The following is a 14,768-nucleotide window of genomic DNA, read 5'->3' on the forward strand; positions in this document are numbered from 1 at the left end:
CTTTGTTTTCACATAGCACTCCAAGTGTAGGAACTTTTTTTTTGAGGAATCACTTGATATTCAGTATTAAATCTTTTTCAGAAATTTAAAAAGGAATTTTGACTCTGCAAACTAAAGCAAAAAAGGTACAGAAATAGCACAGTAAAGTTCTTAGTCGTGTTCCCAGAACTAACCAGAGCAGAGCCTGGAAAAGTGGGCTTCGTTCGTATCTAAACAAATTGGGTGTCAAGGCAACCCTTTCCCCTGGGAAATGGGGAGTTCTACCCATATGCAAATGCCTAGGTTGAGCCTTTAACAAAGGGGGTAGAAGCTTGGTGTCTGTGCCAGATAATCTGGATTCCTAAATAGGCACACACTTACCAGCTACTCTGTGTGTTAGTGTCACCATTTGTAAGCTGGGAATAGTTACCCCATCAACTTCATAAGATTGTTAGGAGCAGCAAATGAGGTTTAAGTAAAATACTAAGAATGATTCCTAACATGTGGTGACACTTAATAAATAGTGACTACTACTATTTAGTTTGAAAATAGTTTCATATTGATTTTAGACCTTATTGCAACAGCTTTTCATTACAACGGAAGGGGAATGACTGGGTGGTAAAAAGAAGAAAGAGATAAAATGTGAAAGCAACGACATTTAATTTTATATCATGTTTGTGAGAGTAAAGGTTTAAAAATTAAGATTTTTACTAATACAAAAATGGAAAAAAAATTTTAATGTTTGAGAGCGAGAGCACGCGAGCAAGCGGGAGAGGGGCAGAGACAGAGGGGGAGAGAGATTCCCAAGCAGGCTCTGCACTGTCACAGCGGAGCCCAACATGGGGCTCCAACTCAGGAGCTGTGAGATCATGACCTGAGCTGAAATCAAGAGGCAGGCATTTTAACTGACTGAGCCACCCAGGCTCCCTGAAAAAAATTGTTTTATTTCTTTCATGTTTTTTCTTTCAACTGTTAGCATAAGCAGCAAAAGTCTTGATTTTAACACGTCCCAATAAATATAGAATGAAACACATGCGTGAAACATATAAATTATTATGATTGTGAATATGTCTTAACTTGACAAATGACTGAACTCCTAGGTTCCTGCCCCCGCTTTCTGCCTTGTTTGGTTGGCTCTTTGACCTTAAGCAGGTAACTCCTGTGGGTATTAAATAATGGAGTGAAAGCCCTAAGGTCTCACCCACCTCTAAAGCAGTTTGCTCCTATGACTTTGCTACCTAGGAAATATAGTTTGGCCATAACCTGATGACATACATCGTAAAGGGGGGGTTCATTCTTGCTCACCAATCAGACCTCTCCTAATTAGAGAACAAGAGAACTGATTCAGGATGCTGAATATACGTTTCCTAAGGAATGGGACTTTGTATACTGCTGTATCCATTGTATAATGACCTGTTCTTACTGATTATGCTATTATCTAGAACAGTGTCTGACACACAATTTCAAGAAGTATTTGTAAAATAATTGGTACGGATTTTTTCTATCCTATTCAGTCTATTTCAGTGTCCCAGTACTGAAGAACGTATATCCCTATCCCATTTGTAATTTTAAAAACACTGTAAACTTTATAAGTATACCAAAACTTAAATTGCCTTTGCCTAAGTTTTCTGTGTGGAGTGTGATAGATTAAAAACAAGTAAGGCGGCACCTGTCTGGCTCAATCGGTAGAGACTGCAACTCTTGATGTCAGGGTGGTGAGTTCGAGCCCCGTGTTGGGCACAGAAATTACTTAAAAAAAAAAAAAGTCTCTTGAATAATTTTGTGGTAATCATTTCAAAACCACGAAGAGACTGGAAGTTTGGGCGTGTTATACTTTCTAGGGAGGTGCACAAGTGTGTGTTTTGTATTGTTTTGTTAAAGAAGAGAACGATGAGGATTCCAATAAAAAGAAATTTGTCATCATGACCATTGTTCCAGGAAGAAGGTGGGCTCAGTGCACATTTCTTCTGTATTTGTATCTACAGTGGAATGGTAGTCAATATTTTGGGGGTTTTTAGGTTTTTTTAATACTACGTGTGTCTGTCTATGTCACTGCTTGCCTGAAGCATAGTTCTATCTGAATCACCTGAGGGGCTGCCTTTTTCCCATTTAGGTATCCTGATCCAACTGTGGAGATTCTGTAGATGCAGTGGTAGAACCCTGGCACTGTATTTTAGAAAGCTCCTCAGATGATTCCGATAGACACTGAAGTTTGCAAACTGGTTTTGAGTTTTTTCTTTATATTTATTTACACTTGTCTTACATTCTGTACCTTTTGACAGGTATATGACCTGTTGACTAGATATATTACATGAGACTAGTTTCTTGTTAATTCTCTAATCTCACTGTGCTTTGCAGTTCAGGAAATGGAAGTGTGAAACAGTCAGATGTGTCTGTCGTGTTTTTACTAGGTGATATTTACCATTTTCCTTTGTGGACTCTAACAATAACCTGTTTGATTATGTTGTCATAGAAGCAGTATCTGGTAGCTGTTGGTACTTCTGGCCAGCTTGTAGAATGCTAGCTGTGAAGTTTTACTGTGTTATATTTTTGGATTACTGACTGGCCCTGTTCTGTTATTTTGACTTCTTATTTAACCCAACCTCTTTATTTTCCATCAAACTTTATAAAAATAGAAGAATTAAGGAGAGATTTAAGTGTTTCCTCCCTGCCTTTGCATGTTGTAACTTAAGACTAAGTGATTTTTATTTATACATTGTTTTCACAGTGACCAAATCTACGATAAAATTTGCTGGTTGTCTTAATACCTAATCATCACTTACCTGATTTTTTTTTTTAAGAGATCACAAAAGGTAGTCATATTACTGCAGTTGAATGCTGCTATAATAAAGTCCTGAAATCTATTCCGGGACTTTATGCGATAGTTGACGGTAAACAATATACTGAATTCAATTTCACTAATTCTAACTTCCAACCTTTCTTCCCAGTAATAGATAGTAGTCAGTGTCTAAATCCTTTCCCCCTAGGCTACTTGTCTTACACCTTCAAGTGGCTATCTGAATATTTATTTTTGTTTGAGATTAGCAACATAACCACATGTTCAAGATCTTTCACAGAGAATGTGTTGCCTCTTGTATGTTTTAATTGCAGTATGGTTGGCACACGGTGTCACCATCGGTGTCAGTTGTACAGCACAGTGATTCACCAACTCTGAGGTTATGCTCTGCTCACACTAAGTATAGCTGCCATCTGTCACCATGCACTGTTACAATACCATTCACTGCATTCCCTGCGTTGTACCTTTTATTCCTGTGGTTTATTTATTCCATTACTGGCATACCTTTTAGCTCATCCCCCACCCTTCTCCCATCTGGAAACCATCAGTTTGTTCTCTGTATTCATTTGTCAGTTTCTGCTTTGTTTTTTTAGATTGCACATTCTAGCTTGATATCTGGGATGGTGATCCCTCTAACACTGTTCTTTTTCCGCCAAGATTGCTTTGTCTATGTGGGGGTCTTGTGTGGTTCATACAAATAGTAAGATTGTTTATTCTAGTTTTGTGGACATTATTGGTATTTTGATAGCAGTTGCATTGTGTCTGTAGAGTGCTTTCGGTAGTGTGGACATTTTAACAATATTCTTCCAATCCATGAGCGTGGTGTGTGTTTGCATTTGTTTGTATCTTCAGTTTCTTTCATCAGTGTTTTATAGTTTTCAGAGTAAAGGTCTTTCACCTCTGTGGTTAAGTTTATTCCTAGGTATTTTATTATTTTGGGTACAATTTTAAGCAGCGTTGTCTTCTTAATTCCTCTGTTACTTTATTATTAGAGTACAGAAATGCAACCGATTTCTGGAAATTAACTTTGTTTCTTGTAACTTTACAGAATTCGTTTATTACCTCTAGGAGTTTTTTGGTGGAGTCTTTAGGGTTTTCTGTGTACTGTATCATGCCATCTGCAAACAGTGACAGTTTTACTACTTTCTACCAATTGGGATGCCTTTTATTTCTTTTTCCGGTCTGTGGCTAGAACTTCCAGTACCGTGCTGAATAAAAGTGGCAAGAGTGGGCATCCTTGTCTTGTTCCTGATCCTAGAGGGAAAGCTCTCAGTTTTTTCATCGAGTATGAGGTTAGCTGTGGGTTGCTCATAGATGGCCTTTTTAATGTTCTGGTACGTTCCCTCTAAACCCACTTTGTTGAGTTTTTATCATGAGCAGCTGTTCAGTTTTGTCAAATGCTTTTTCCTCCCCCATGAGGTAACACGATTTTATCCTTAGTTTGGTTAATGTGGTATATCCTATTGATTGATTTGCATATTGAACCATCTTGGATCTCTGGAATTAATCCCCCTGAATTGTGGTGAACGGTCCTTTTAATGTGTTGTTGAATGTTGTTTCCTAATATTTTGTTGAGGACTTTTACATCTGTGTTCATCAGAAATATTAGCCTATGGTTTTGTTGTTTTGTGGTGTCTTTGTCTGGTTTTGATATCAGGGTAATGCTAGCCTCATAGAGTGTATTTGGAAGCTTTCCTTCCTATTTTGGGGGGAATAGTTTGAGGTGACATGGTATTAACTTATTAACAAGCGTTTGATAGAATTCACCTGGTTCTAGACTTTTGGTTGGGAGTTTTTGATTATGACTTCAGTTTTGTTACTAGCAATTGGTCTGTTCAGATCCTATTTCTTCTAGGTTGTCCAAATTGTTGGCATATAATTTTTCATAGTACTCTGTTATCCTTTGTATTTCTGTAATGTTTCTTGTTACTTCTCGTTTCTGTTATATTTATTTGTCATTTTTTTTCTTGATGACTCTCAGTTTTGTTTCTCTCTTACGGAGAACCAGCCTTTGGTTTCATTCATCTTTTCTATTGATTTTTTTAGTCTTTGTCATTGCCGTGATATTTATGATTCTCACTTGTACTCACCTTGGGCATTGTTCTTTTTCTAATTCCTTTAGGGTGCAAGGTTGGATTGAGATTTTTGTTTCTTAACATAGCCCTGTGTTGCTATAAGTTTCCCTCTGAGAACTGCTTTTGCTGTGTCCCCAAGATGCTGGACTGTTGTGTTTTTATTTTCATTTGTCTCCATTTTCCTCTTTCATTTCTTTGTTAACCCATTAGTTGTTTTTAGTAGCATGTTTAGCCTTTATGTGTTTGTGGGTTTTTTCTTGCTTTTTATTCTTGTAATTAATTTCTAGTTTTATACTTTCATGTTCTGAAAAGATGCAGGATAGGATTTCAGTTCTCTTAAATGCATTGAGACGTGTTTTGTGACCTAATAAGGTATATATGCCTTTAATATAAAATAATTTTCACCAGCATGATGATAAACTTAATGGAATATGTAAGCAGCCAGCAGCACTTTCCTATTTTAGGAAAACTTAATGCCTGTTTGTTTTTATTGAAAGATGCAGACAGTCTTTTTGAACATGAACTGGGGGCTCTCAACATGGCTGCATTACTACGAAAAGAAGAGCGAGCAAGTCTTCTTAGTAATCTTGGGCCCTGTTGTAAAGCGTTATGCTTCAGACGGGATTCAGCAATCCGGAAGCAGCTTGTTAAAAATGAGAAGGTACTGTTTCCTTGGAAAGTATGGATGGTATATTTTTCATTTGATTGCTTTAAGGTGAGATTAAGGTCTCGTTATCTGCTTTTAGGAGTTTGGTTTCCTAGTCTTTTACACATGGAGAAAGAAGAATTCTATTTTGTAATGGTTTTCATTTTACTTCAAGAGTATTGATGAACGTTTGTGTCGAATAGCAATGTTATTCAAAATTTGATGCATAAAGAGTTTTAAATAGTCTCTTTCTGTGAAACGTTTCCATTTGTGAAAAGTTTCTCTAAGTAAATTTCTAGTATGTTTTATTAGCTAAACTGAACATCAGAGAAAAAAATTTTCCAGACACAGAGTGGTGAGGCTATTTCTAGGAAGGAATAGTGTCTGTGAGAATGTACCAAGCCAGAAGAAAGGAAATAAATACAGGTGAGTGTACGTAAGCATTTACTTAAGAAGAATAAAATAAAACATAAAATAGAAATTAGATTTGGAAGAGATCTGATCATGAGAAATTGAAAATGTCTAAACTTTAAAAAGCCTAAGAGAGTTGGTTTAAAAGGTTAGAGAAACTTTCATTAGCTTTTTACCTGGGGACACTTAAAACAACATTGCTAAAGAAAAGATTCGCATTTGCAGAAGAAATTAAATTCATGAAAAACAGAGGGATGAACTCAACTGCAGCGATTAAAATGGAAACAGATACAAGGAATAGGAAGCTTTTAAAGTCTTCCCTAGTTAAAGGCCTGGCTCAGAGTCACTCCTGACAGAGTTGCTACAATCATTCTCTGCACTCCCATTTCATGTACTTCATGTACTACTTAGTTTTCTCCTCATGCTGTTGCCTAGGTGCCCATTTCTCCTTGCAGCTTTTCTCAGCTGGAAATGTCCCTACGAGAATCGAGTCCTAGTTAGCCTTGAAGCACGTATGTAATGGGTCCGCTTCTCTTATAAGTGTCTACAATGGTACGACTTGCTTCCATCCTCAGGCGTTGAAGTTGAAAATTTTTCTGTTTGCTCAAGGAGAGGACTTGGGTTGAAAAAGGCTGCATGTTTTGCAGTCTCACCAGAATCCTGCCTCGTTTTCATAAAAAATATATTGTAACATTCCCTGGTTCCTCCTCTAATATGCCATAGTGCCTCTCAGAAATTGTGACAACCAAAAACGCCCTTGCAGAATTCTCCTTGAGAGCCATTGTCAGAACCTTGTAATCCTTCAGTACAGGGCACAGACCATTAACTAGCATGTGACATGTTGTAAAAAGTTATAGTGGCACAGTATTAATGTCTTAAATGATCCACCTGAAGAAAGCATTGTGAGCTTTTCTGATTGCTCAGCGTTAAAAATTTTCACACAAAACCTGAAGAGACCCAACTGAAGAAGAATTAATTTCAGATATAAGAGAGCATCGTGAAAGATGTTAAGAAAAAAAGAAACCTCTTTAAAATATATAGGACTGTAAAAGCAAAATACAGAATAGGACCACTCATCAAGGAAAATGGTACTTCGTATCAGATGATGAAAAAAAGTGGAAAGCCAGTGAACTCATATTTTGGCATGGTCTTTAGAGAATGATTTTTAAAATATATAAATTATACATATCAGAAAAGATAGTTTAAGGATACCAAGAGAACACTTAGCTGCTTTAAATGAGCTGAAGTCTCATTTGAGTATTGTAGTATTAAAAGAATGTATAGAACTGGTAGCAAGCAGAAGGAAGGAAGGAATACCACAAGAAATTAATAGAAAAATTCTGAAGAGATGAAAAAAACTAATCCAAGTCTCATAGATATTAAAAGGATAATACTGTAAACAGCTCTATGCACATAAATTCGACAGTTTAGGAAAAATGGATCAATTGCTCTAAAATCCACAAGCATCTTTGAATTGTCTGTGTCTGTTTGCTTTGGTCTGGTTTTTATTGGAAAAGAAGCCTCCACTCTCAGATGGTTTCACTGGCAAAATCTACCAAATGTTTAAGTTAGAAATAACACCAATTCTACATAATTTCTTCCAGAAAATTGAAGAGACAGGAATCCTTCCCCACTCATTTTATGAGGACAACAACTACTTGGATATCAAAACCAGAGTAAGACATCACAAGAAAACTACCGATCTGTATCACTCATGAGCATACACATAAAAAATCCTCAAAACTTGTAAATCAAATCCAGCAGTATATAAAAGGAGTACTGCACCATGACCAAATACCATTTATCCTCAGAGTGAAAGGCTGGTTTAATATGCTAGTTTAGTATTCTAAAATTATTCAATGTAATCCACATATTGACAGACCAAGAAGAAAAAATACCTAATCCTGTCAATTGATGCAGAGAAAAATCAGCATTCCTATGCAATAAAAATTCTTAGTAAGCTGGAATAAGAAAGAGTCTTGACTCGCATCTCCAAAAACCTGTAGCTAACATCGTACTTAAGGGTAAAAGTTTGAAATATTTCCCGGAGAGGTCAGAACGAGGCAAGGCTGTCCATTCTCACTACCCCTATTCCACATTTTACTGGGAGTTCTAGCCAGTTCAATAAGAAAAGGAAGTAGAAGGCATACAGATTAGAAAAGAAGAGGTAAAACTGTATTTACAGACAAGATGATTGCCTACGTGAAAGTTTTCAAGGAATTTATCAGAAACACTCTCAGAACTTAAGAGTGTAACAAGGCCACAGGAAACAGAGCATGCACAAAGCAATTGGATTTCCATATACTAACAGTGTATAGAAGCACCTGGGAACTGAAAGGTAGGAAATACTTTTTAGTGGCTCCCCAGCAGAAAGTACTTAGATACAAATCTAACAGAACATGGTGCAGGGTCTGTGTGCTGAGAACTATGAGACCCTGACATAAAAAATCAAAGATGACCTGAATAATGGAGATGTACATCTTGTTCATGGATTGGAAGACTCCATATAGTTAAGATAGTAATTTTCCCCAAATGGATCTGCAGATTTAACACAATCCAGCAAAATTGCAGCACTGTTTTTTTTTAAGATAACAGATTCTCAAGTTTACATGGAAAGTCAAAGCAACTAGAATACACAGAATAGTTGTTTAAAAAGATGAATACAGTTGAAGGACTCAAAGTTCCCAGTTTTAAGACTGCCTGTAAAGCCACAGTACTCAGGATAATGTAGTCCTGGCACCAGGGATGACACACACCAAAACCAATGGTACAGAGTCCAGAAATAAACCCATAAACCCACACAAGTAGGACTAATCTACCGGGGCGGGGGGGGGGGGGGATTTAAAAATGGGTTGTTTTTTTAATTGAACTTTTTATTTTGACATACCTGTTCTTCATCAAAATGGACAACTTCTGTGAAAGAGATGAAGACTGAAAAGACAAGGATACTGAGAGAAAATACCTGGACACCACTTTTTGGGGAAAGGACTTATACCTAGAATGTGTAAAGGACTCTGAAAAGTTAACAGTAAAAAAAAAAAAAGGCAATCCAATTTTTTTAAACGGGCAACACTTGAATGGACAGTTCACCAAAGAGGATATGTTAATAAGCCCATGAGAAGATGTTTAACATTTTGAGCCATTAACAAATGCAGATTAAAAATTAAATGAGATACCATTGTGAACCTGTTACGGTAGCTAAAAACCAACAGCAACAAACCCCGTAGCAAGGATGTAGAGCAGTTGGAACTACCACGTGTTACCGGTGAGAATGCAAAATGGTACACCACGTGGGAATACAGTGTGGTTGGTTGGTGAAATGAATATTCACTATATGACCCAGTAATCCCTATTGCCAGGTTTTTACCTTCGAAAAATGAAAACTTACATTCATATAAAAACCTTTCCACAGTAGCTTATAGCAGGTCTATTCATAATCTCCAAAAACTGGAAACAACCCCAGTGTTCTTTACGTAGCTAATTGATAAACTAGGACACATCTGTATAACTGGTTACTAATTTATAAGAAAAAATAGCCAAACTGTCAGTAAGTACTATCAATAATATGGATTAATCTCAAAAACACGATACTGAAAGAAACAAGTCTCTAAAGATCATATAGTGTAGGATTCCATTTATTTGATGTTCTGGAAATGGCAAAGCAATCACAGAGACCCTATCACTGATTGCCAGGGGTTAGAGTTGGGGAGAGGGTGTGAACACAAAGGGAGTTTTCTGAATGATAAAACTTCTCTATTCTGATTGCGGTCATGGTTATGTGAATCAGTACCCAAGTGTAAACACGAAGTATGCATAAAAAGTCAGTTTTCTGTATCACAACATGTATATTTTTCAACACACATGTAATCGAGGAACACTGTTCTTTTAAGGATCCTAGAAAGAAGAGAAATGGCAGAATGCCCAAGATAGTCAGATCTTACCTTCTTTCATTTATGAACACACTTGGAGAACATTTAACAAAATTTTATGACAACTTCCAAAAATGCTAATGTAGCCTTAAATTACAGTAATAGAAATAAGCATTTTAACAGAAGGGCGGTAGTACTTTCTCAGTGGACTGCAGTGATCAGCTGTCTTCTAGAGAATTTGTTCACTCCTAGAGCCCACGTTCTACAGAGAGTATCAACAGGGGAGGGTCAGAGAGAGGGAGACACAGAATCTGAAGCAGGCTCCAGGCCCTGAGCTGTCAGCACAGAGCCTGACGCGGGGCTCGAACTCACGGACCGTGAGAACATGACCTGAGCCGAAGTCAGATGCTTAACCGACTGAGCCACCCAGGCGCCCCTCATCTTTTAAAATTTGTTTTTGTTTTCTTCAAATAGGGCACCGTGAAACAGGCTTACACAAGTGCTCCAGTGGTAGACAATGAATTACTGAGATTGAGTCTTCGGTTATTTAAGAAGAAGACTGCTTGTCATGCCCCAGGACACGAGAAGACTGAAGATAATAAACTCTCGCAGTCCACTGTCCAGCAGGAACTGTGTGTGTCTTAGGACTGAAGTTAAATGACATTTTTGGTACTCTCTTCCTTCAAGATTACACATTCTTTTTCAGAGTTCTTTGGTTTGACAAACATTATTCATAACAAAGGCAGAAAAGATTTGTCAGCCATGGTAAAAGGGTGAAGAACAACTTTGATCTAAAGTTTAAAGACACTAGTTTTGGCTAACTTAAGGTTTTACATAGATTTTTACACAGTACTTGATATTCATGTGAAATAATGTGAAAACATCTAGATTTAGTTTATTCTGTACTTTTTGTTAAAACTGAAGATTTTGGAAAAACGGTTGCCACTGCTCATGCAGCCTATGAATATTTTTTATGAAATGGAGCCACTGACTTATGTTCTGGATCATCCCTACAGAAATAGATTTTATTCAGAAACGTTGTGTTCACAGAAGGAATGCACACTGCAGTGCAGAGCTCTTGAAGGCGGATGCTGGTCCTGCGTGCTGTGTTTGGGGGCAGACCTCCAGCAGGAGGTAGCCAAAGTACTTTTTTCCTTTCTAAAGTTCGGAAAAAAAAAAAATTTACTAATGGGTCTGTTTGTTTTTTTAATACATGTGCGTTGTTACAATGTATATTGGATGTCTTTGGATTCTAAATGGTTTTGTTATCAGAAAATGTCTACTGTTTTTATTTTTAATAAATGTACCTTTCCTTGTTCTAGATTTACTTTGCTCTTCATTGATCTTATTCCCAATGTTCTGAGACATTTGTCATCAACATTGCGTATTTCATATTTCACATTTTACTGCGCAAGTAAATAATGCAGTAGGAGTTGAGGAGAGACTTCAAATACAGGTCAGTAATACTTGAAACAAACCAAGAGTGAACAAACCTATGTCATCTGAACTTTAAAATCCTACCGTCGAATTTTTCAGGGCTATCATCTTCGATTACATTGAACTGTCTAGCCTGTAATGTGTAAGATGACTTAATTTTTTAAAATTACCATCTGTTTTATTCTGTGTATATTTCTGTAACTCATGAAGAGGAGTCTTAGAAGGATTTGAAAGGCACTCCAAGCTGCAGAACGTGTGGGCAGACAACAATAATAAAGGAAACCAGTCAAAATTATAATTTTTTTCATTGGCTCTCACAGGTTTTTGCTCAGACTGTAATCGGTTACCTGTGTCAGTAGTTTTGTATCCTCTAAAGGTAACAGTGTTACTGATGTAAAATTCCTGCTCGTTTCAAGAAATGTTCATTGTACCCTTAAGATACCGACCCAGCAAAGGAAATGGTATTATTTTCAAATGACTTTGAAAGCATGTATAAGAAAATGGCAGGGGGGGGGCGGGGGGAGGATGGGAGTGTCACTAGATTTTCCTGGTGTCCGTTTCCTTTTCTAATTGGTAGATATTTTGAATAAAGAAGAAATTCCTTACCGACCCTGGAGAATAAATATCCTTTAAAACACCAACTTCCTAACTATAGTAGATATTATTTGCTATAGCACAAACAGTTCAAGTCCTAGAACTTCTGTTTCCCAGAAATGTGGAATAGAACAGAAAATAATGGCTTTCTTTAGGAATGTTCCACAGGTTATTTATTTACAGAATGAAAACTGTACTTAAATTTGCCATACAGTGTGTCGCCTTTTAGGATTTGAGCATCTTTTTGGTATGAAAGAAAATTTTAGAGCTATTCCTCTGCACACTTAGCCACAGCATTCAGAGCTGTTAAGTGAGAATGTACTGTTAAGTCTCCATTTTTTTAATTCAAATAGTCTACATAGTGCCAAGCATACACCCTTAGAGTTCTTTTTTACCGAGCTTTCCGTAAAAGCTCTTGGATGCCAGTTAAAGTCTCAGTGAAAGCAGTCGTCCTGAAAGCAGCTGCTCGGCTAGAACTGCTTTGCTTCTACAGTTGAACGTGTGTTGCCTTCTAAGTGATGGGTCAGGTTTGTCCATTTGCCATAACCCCACAACTGGACTCCAGCTGCTGGTAATAAATTGGCAAGAGAACGTGTGCAATCCAAAATAAATGAGAGTAAACACCTATTACTGAGTCAGTTCGGTTTTTTTGGCAGCTATCCTAACCATTTCTTAGAGGATTGTACTGACTGATAATAACTAACTTTGTGTTTCATGAACATTTTGTAACTATCCCCACCTTGTTCGTTGATATGCTGCAAAATCTAACTTGTCATTTCTCTTTGTTCTGTAACTGCATGCTATCTTCCTTATCCTACCTACTCCACAACTACATTAGGATTTTATCACCTTTCTTTATTAACTTGACATTTTTTGCCATTGGCAGAATATCTCACATTGTTTCTTACCGTCCAGTTGGGTAAAGATTGTATGGTCAGTGATGCTTTTAAGTCCCAGAAAGAAGAGCCAGCATCTGAACCTCAACTGGTTATTTTAAAGGGTATGTGGTTTCTAGTTGAAGATGGTAATACAAGGTGGACCCTAAATTCAGCCTCCTCCCACAGATCTACAGCTGTGTACAAAGCAATTTTCTCTGAAAACAAAAAGCTAGCTGAGTGGACTCCTACACATTGAGCAAAAGAACCAACAACAACACCAACCAACAAAACATACTGAAGCAAGTATGAGAGGCTGAGATAAATCCCATCCTCCGAATGGAGACCCACAATTGGTCAACCAACCGAGCCACTCAGGTGGCCCCGGAGACCCACAATCGAGAAGGAACACCCAACCCTGAGCCTCTCCCAAAGGAGTGAAGAATTTCAACTCCATATCTTGCATCTGACTTTTAAGACCTGCACCTGAGAGACAAGCCCACAAAGCATCTAGCTTTGAAAGGCAATGGGGTTTTATCCATGAGACCCCCAAAGGGTGCAGATGGATTCACCCATCCCCGGGCCCACTGCAGAGGCAGCTGTCTGAAAAGGGTCCAGACTTTCCACAAAAAAGGCTTGTTTATCTTAAAGTGTTGGCCTAATTTAAAACACATCTAGGGGCCTACTGAAATAACCCCCAACAATGGAGGCCAGCTCTGCCTCATCCCAGCTCACTGGTATCTGCAAGTTGTACACTCATCTGGCATCCCAACTTCTGTGACTGCTGCTCAGAGGACACCTCTTTGATGCTTGGCTCTGGTGGCCAGTGGGGCTTACTGGGGAACTGTCAGGGTTGTTACAGGGTTTTTAACTACCCCCCCCCAGGGCACAGCAAGGAGGCAATAGCACCCCATCTTTCTGTGTAAGTGGTCTATTAGCTTATCTTTTGTAACTGTGGCCTGAGGGCAGTCTTCTAATTAAACATGTTTGAGGCCAAATGTAATCCTTGGCTGAGACCTGGCACAGGGTGGGGGGGGATGTGGAGGTAATGCTGTTCTAAGGCTCTTCCACAGCCATGCTCGTGGCCACTGGTATCACCCCTAGAGGAGCTTGTACGTGTTTCTGGTGCCCTGGTTCGTGTGGCTGTGACCCAGGGACGCCCCTTGATTGCCTGGCTCCGATGGCCAGAGGGGCTTGCAGTCCTGGGTCCCATAGGGCTACAGCAAATGGAAGAACGGATCTTGGCTGGCTACTACCCGCCCCGGGCACTGTGCAGAGACAGCAGTCTGAAACACATGCCAAGTCTTTCTGTGCAAGAGGCATATTTGCTTGTCTTGGAACTTCAACCTAAGGGACAAGCCTTGGGTTTGTTGCATGTCTTGGGGCCAACTTCAGTGTTTTCTGGGGATGGAGACCTGTGGTTGCCACATGTGCCCTCTACCTTTCACTTGCTCCAACTGGTGGGTATCTCTGAGTACAGCTTGTGTACATATCTAGTGCCCTGACTTTTGTGACTGCTGCCCAAAGGACATCCATTTACAGCCTGGTTTTGGTGGCCAAGAGGCTTGTGTTTACAGGTTCAAGAGACTAGCAAAGAAACAGTTCTTACCTGGCTGCCGGCCGCCGCCACCACCACCACCACCACCACCCCCCCCCCCCCACACACACACACACACACACCAGGGATCAGTACAGAGAGAGGAGACAGAAAACCTGATCTCCCAGTCTTCTCCAGAAAGAGGTATATTTACATTCTTTAAGAGCTGTGGCCTTAGAGTCTGGTTCCCAATCAGCCTAATTCTAAGTGCTGCTAAAATCTCCCCATTTGGGACTCTGATAGATCTTAGGATACCCTCAATTACTGGGAACCACTAAAAACAAAGTAGGCTGCTTGGCAAGTCACAAATGTTTGAGAGAATCGAGCTAGGGCAGGGTTGAACAGTAGGTTTCATCTACACAAGACCAATCCTTCAAGGTGGGGAGGGAGTGACTTTTATCTGTGCATAGAAACCAACATAGAAAGTCAAGGAAAATGAAGGAACAGAAGAATATGTTCCCAATGAAAGAACAAGTTAAACCCTCAGA

General features: G+C 38.8%; 1 protein-coding gene across 8 annotated transcripts in view; it reads left to right on the top strand.

Annotated features, from left to right (window-relative positions):
* Positions 1–11,100, top strand: part of ZC3H13 (zinc finger CCCH-type containing 13) — a 95,478-nt gene extending 84,378 nt beyond the window's left edge. For all 8 annotated transcript variants that reach the window (XM_027064861.2, XM_027064859.2, XM_027064863.2 and 5 more), the window contains 2 exons: positions 5,349–5,512; positions 10,252–11,100. In XM_027064861.2, the coding sequence (XP_026920662.1) occupies positions 5,349–5,512; positions 10,252–10,422 (335 nt within the window). In that variant the 3' untranslated portion in view covers positions 10,423–11,100. The remainder of the gene's footprint in view (positions 1–5,348; positions 5,513–10,251) is intronic.
* The last annotated feature ends 3,668 nt before the right edge of the window (positions 11,101–14,768 follow it).

This window comes from Acinonyx jubatus, chromosome A1 (genome assembly GCF_027475565.1).
Source record: "Acinonyx jubatus isolate Ajub_Pintada_27869175 chromosome A1, VMU_Ajub_asm_v1.0, whole genome shotgun sequence".
In the NCBI taxonomy this organism is placed as follows: domain Eukaryota; kingdom Metazoa; phylum Chordata; class Mammalia; order Carnivora; family Felidae; genus Acinonyx; species Acinonyx jubatus.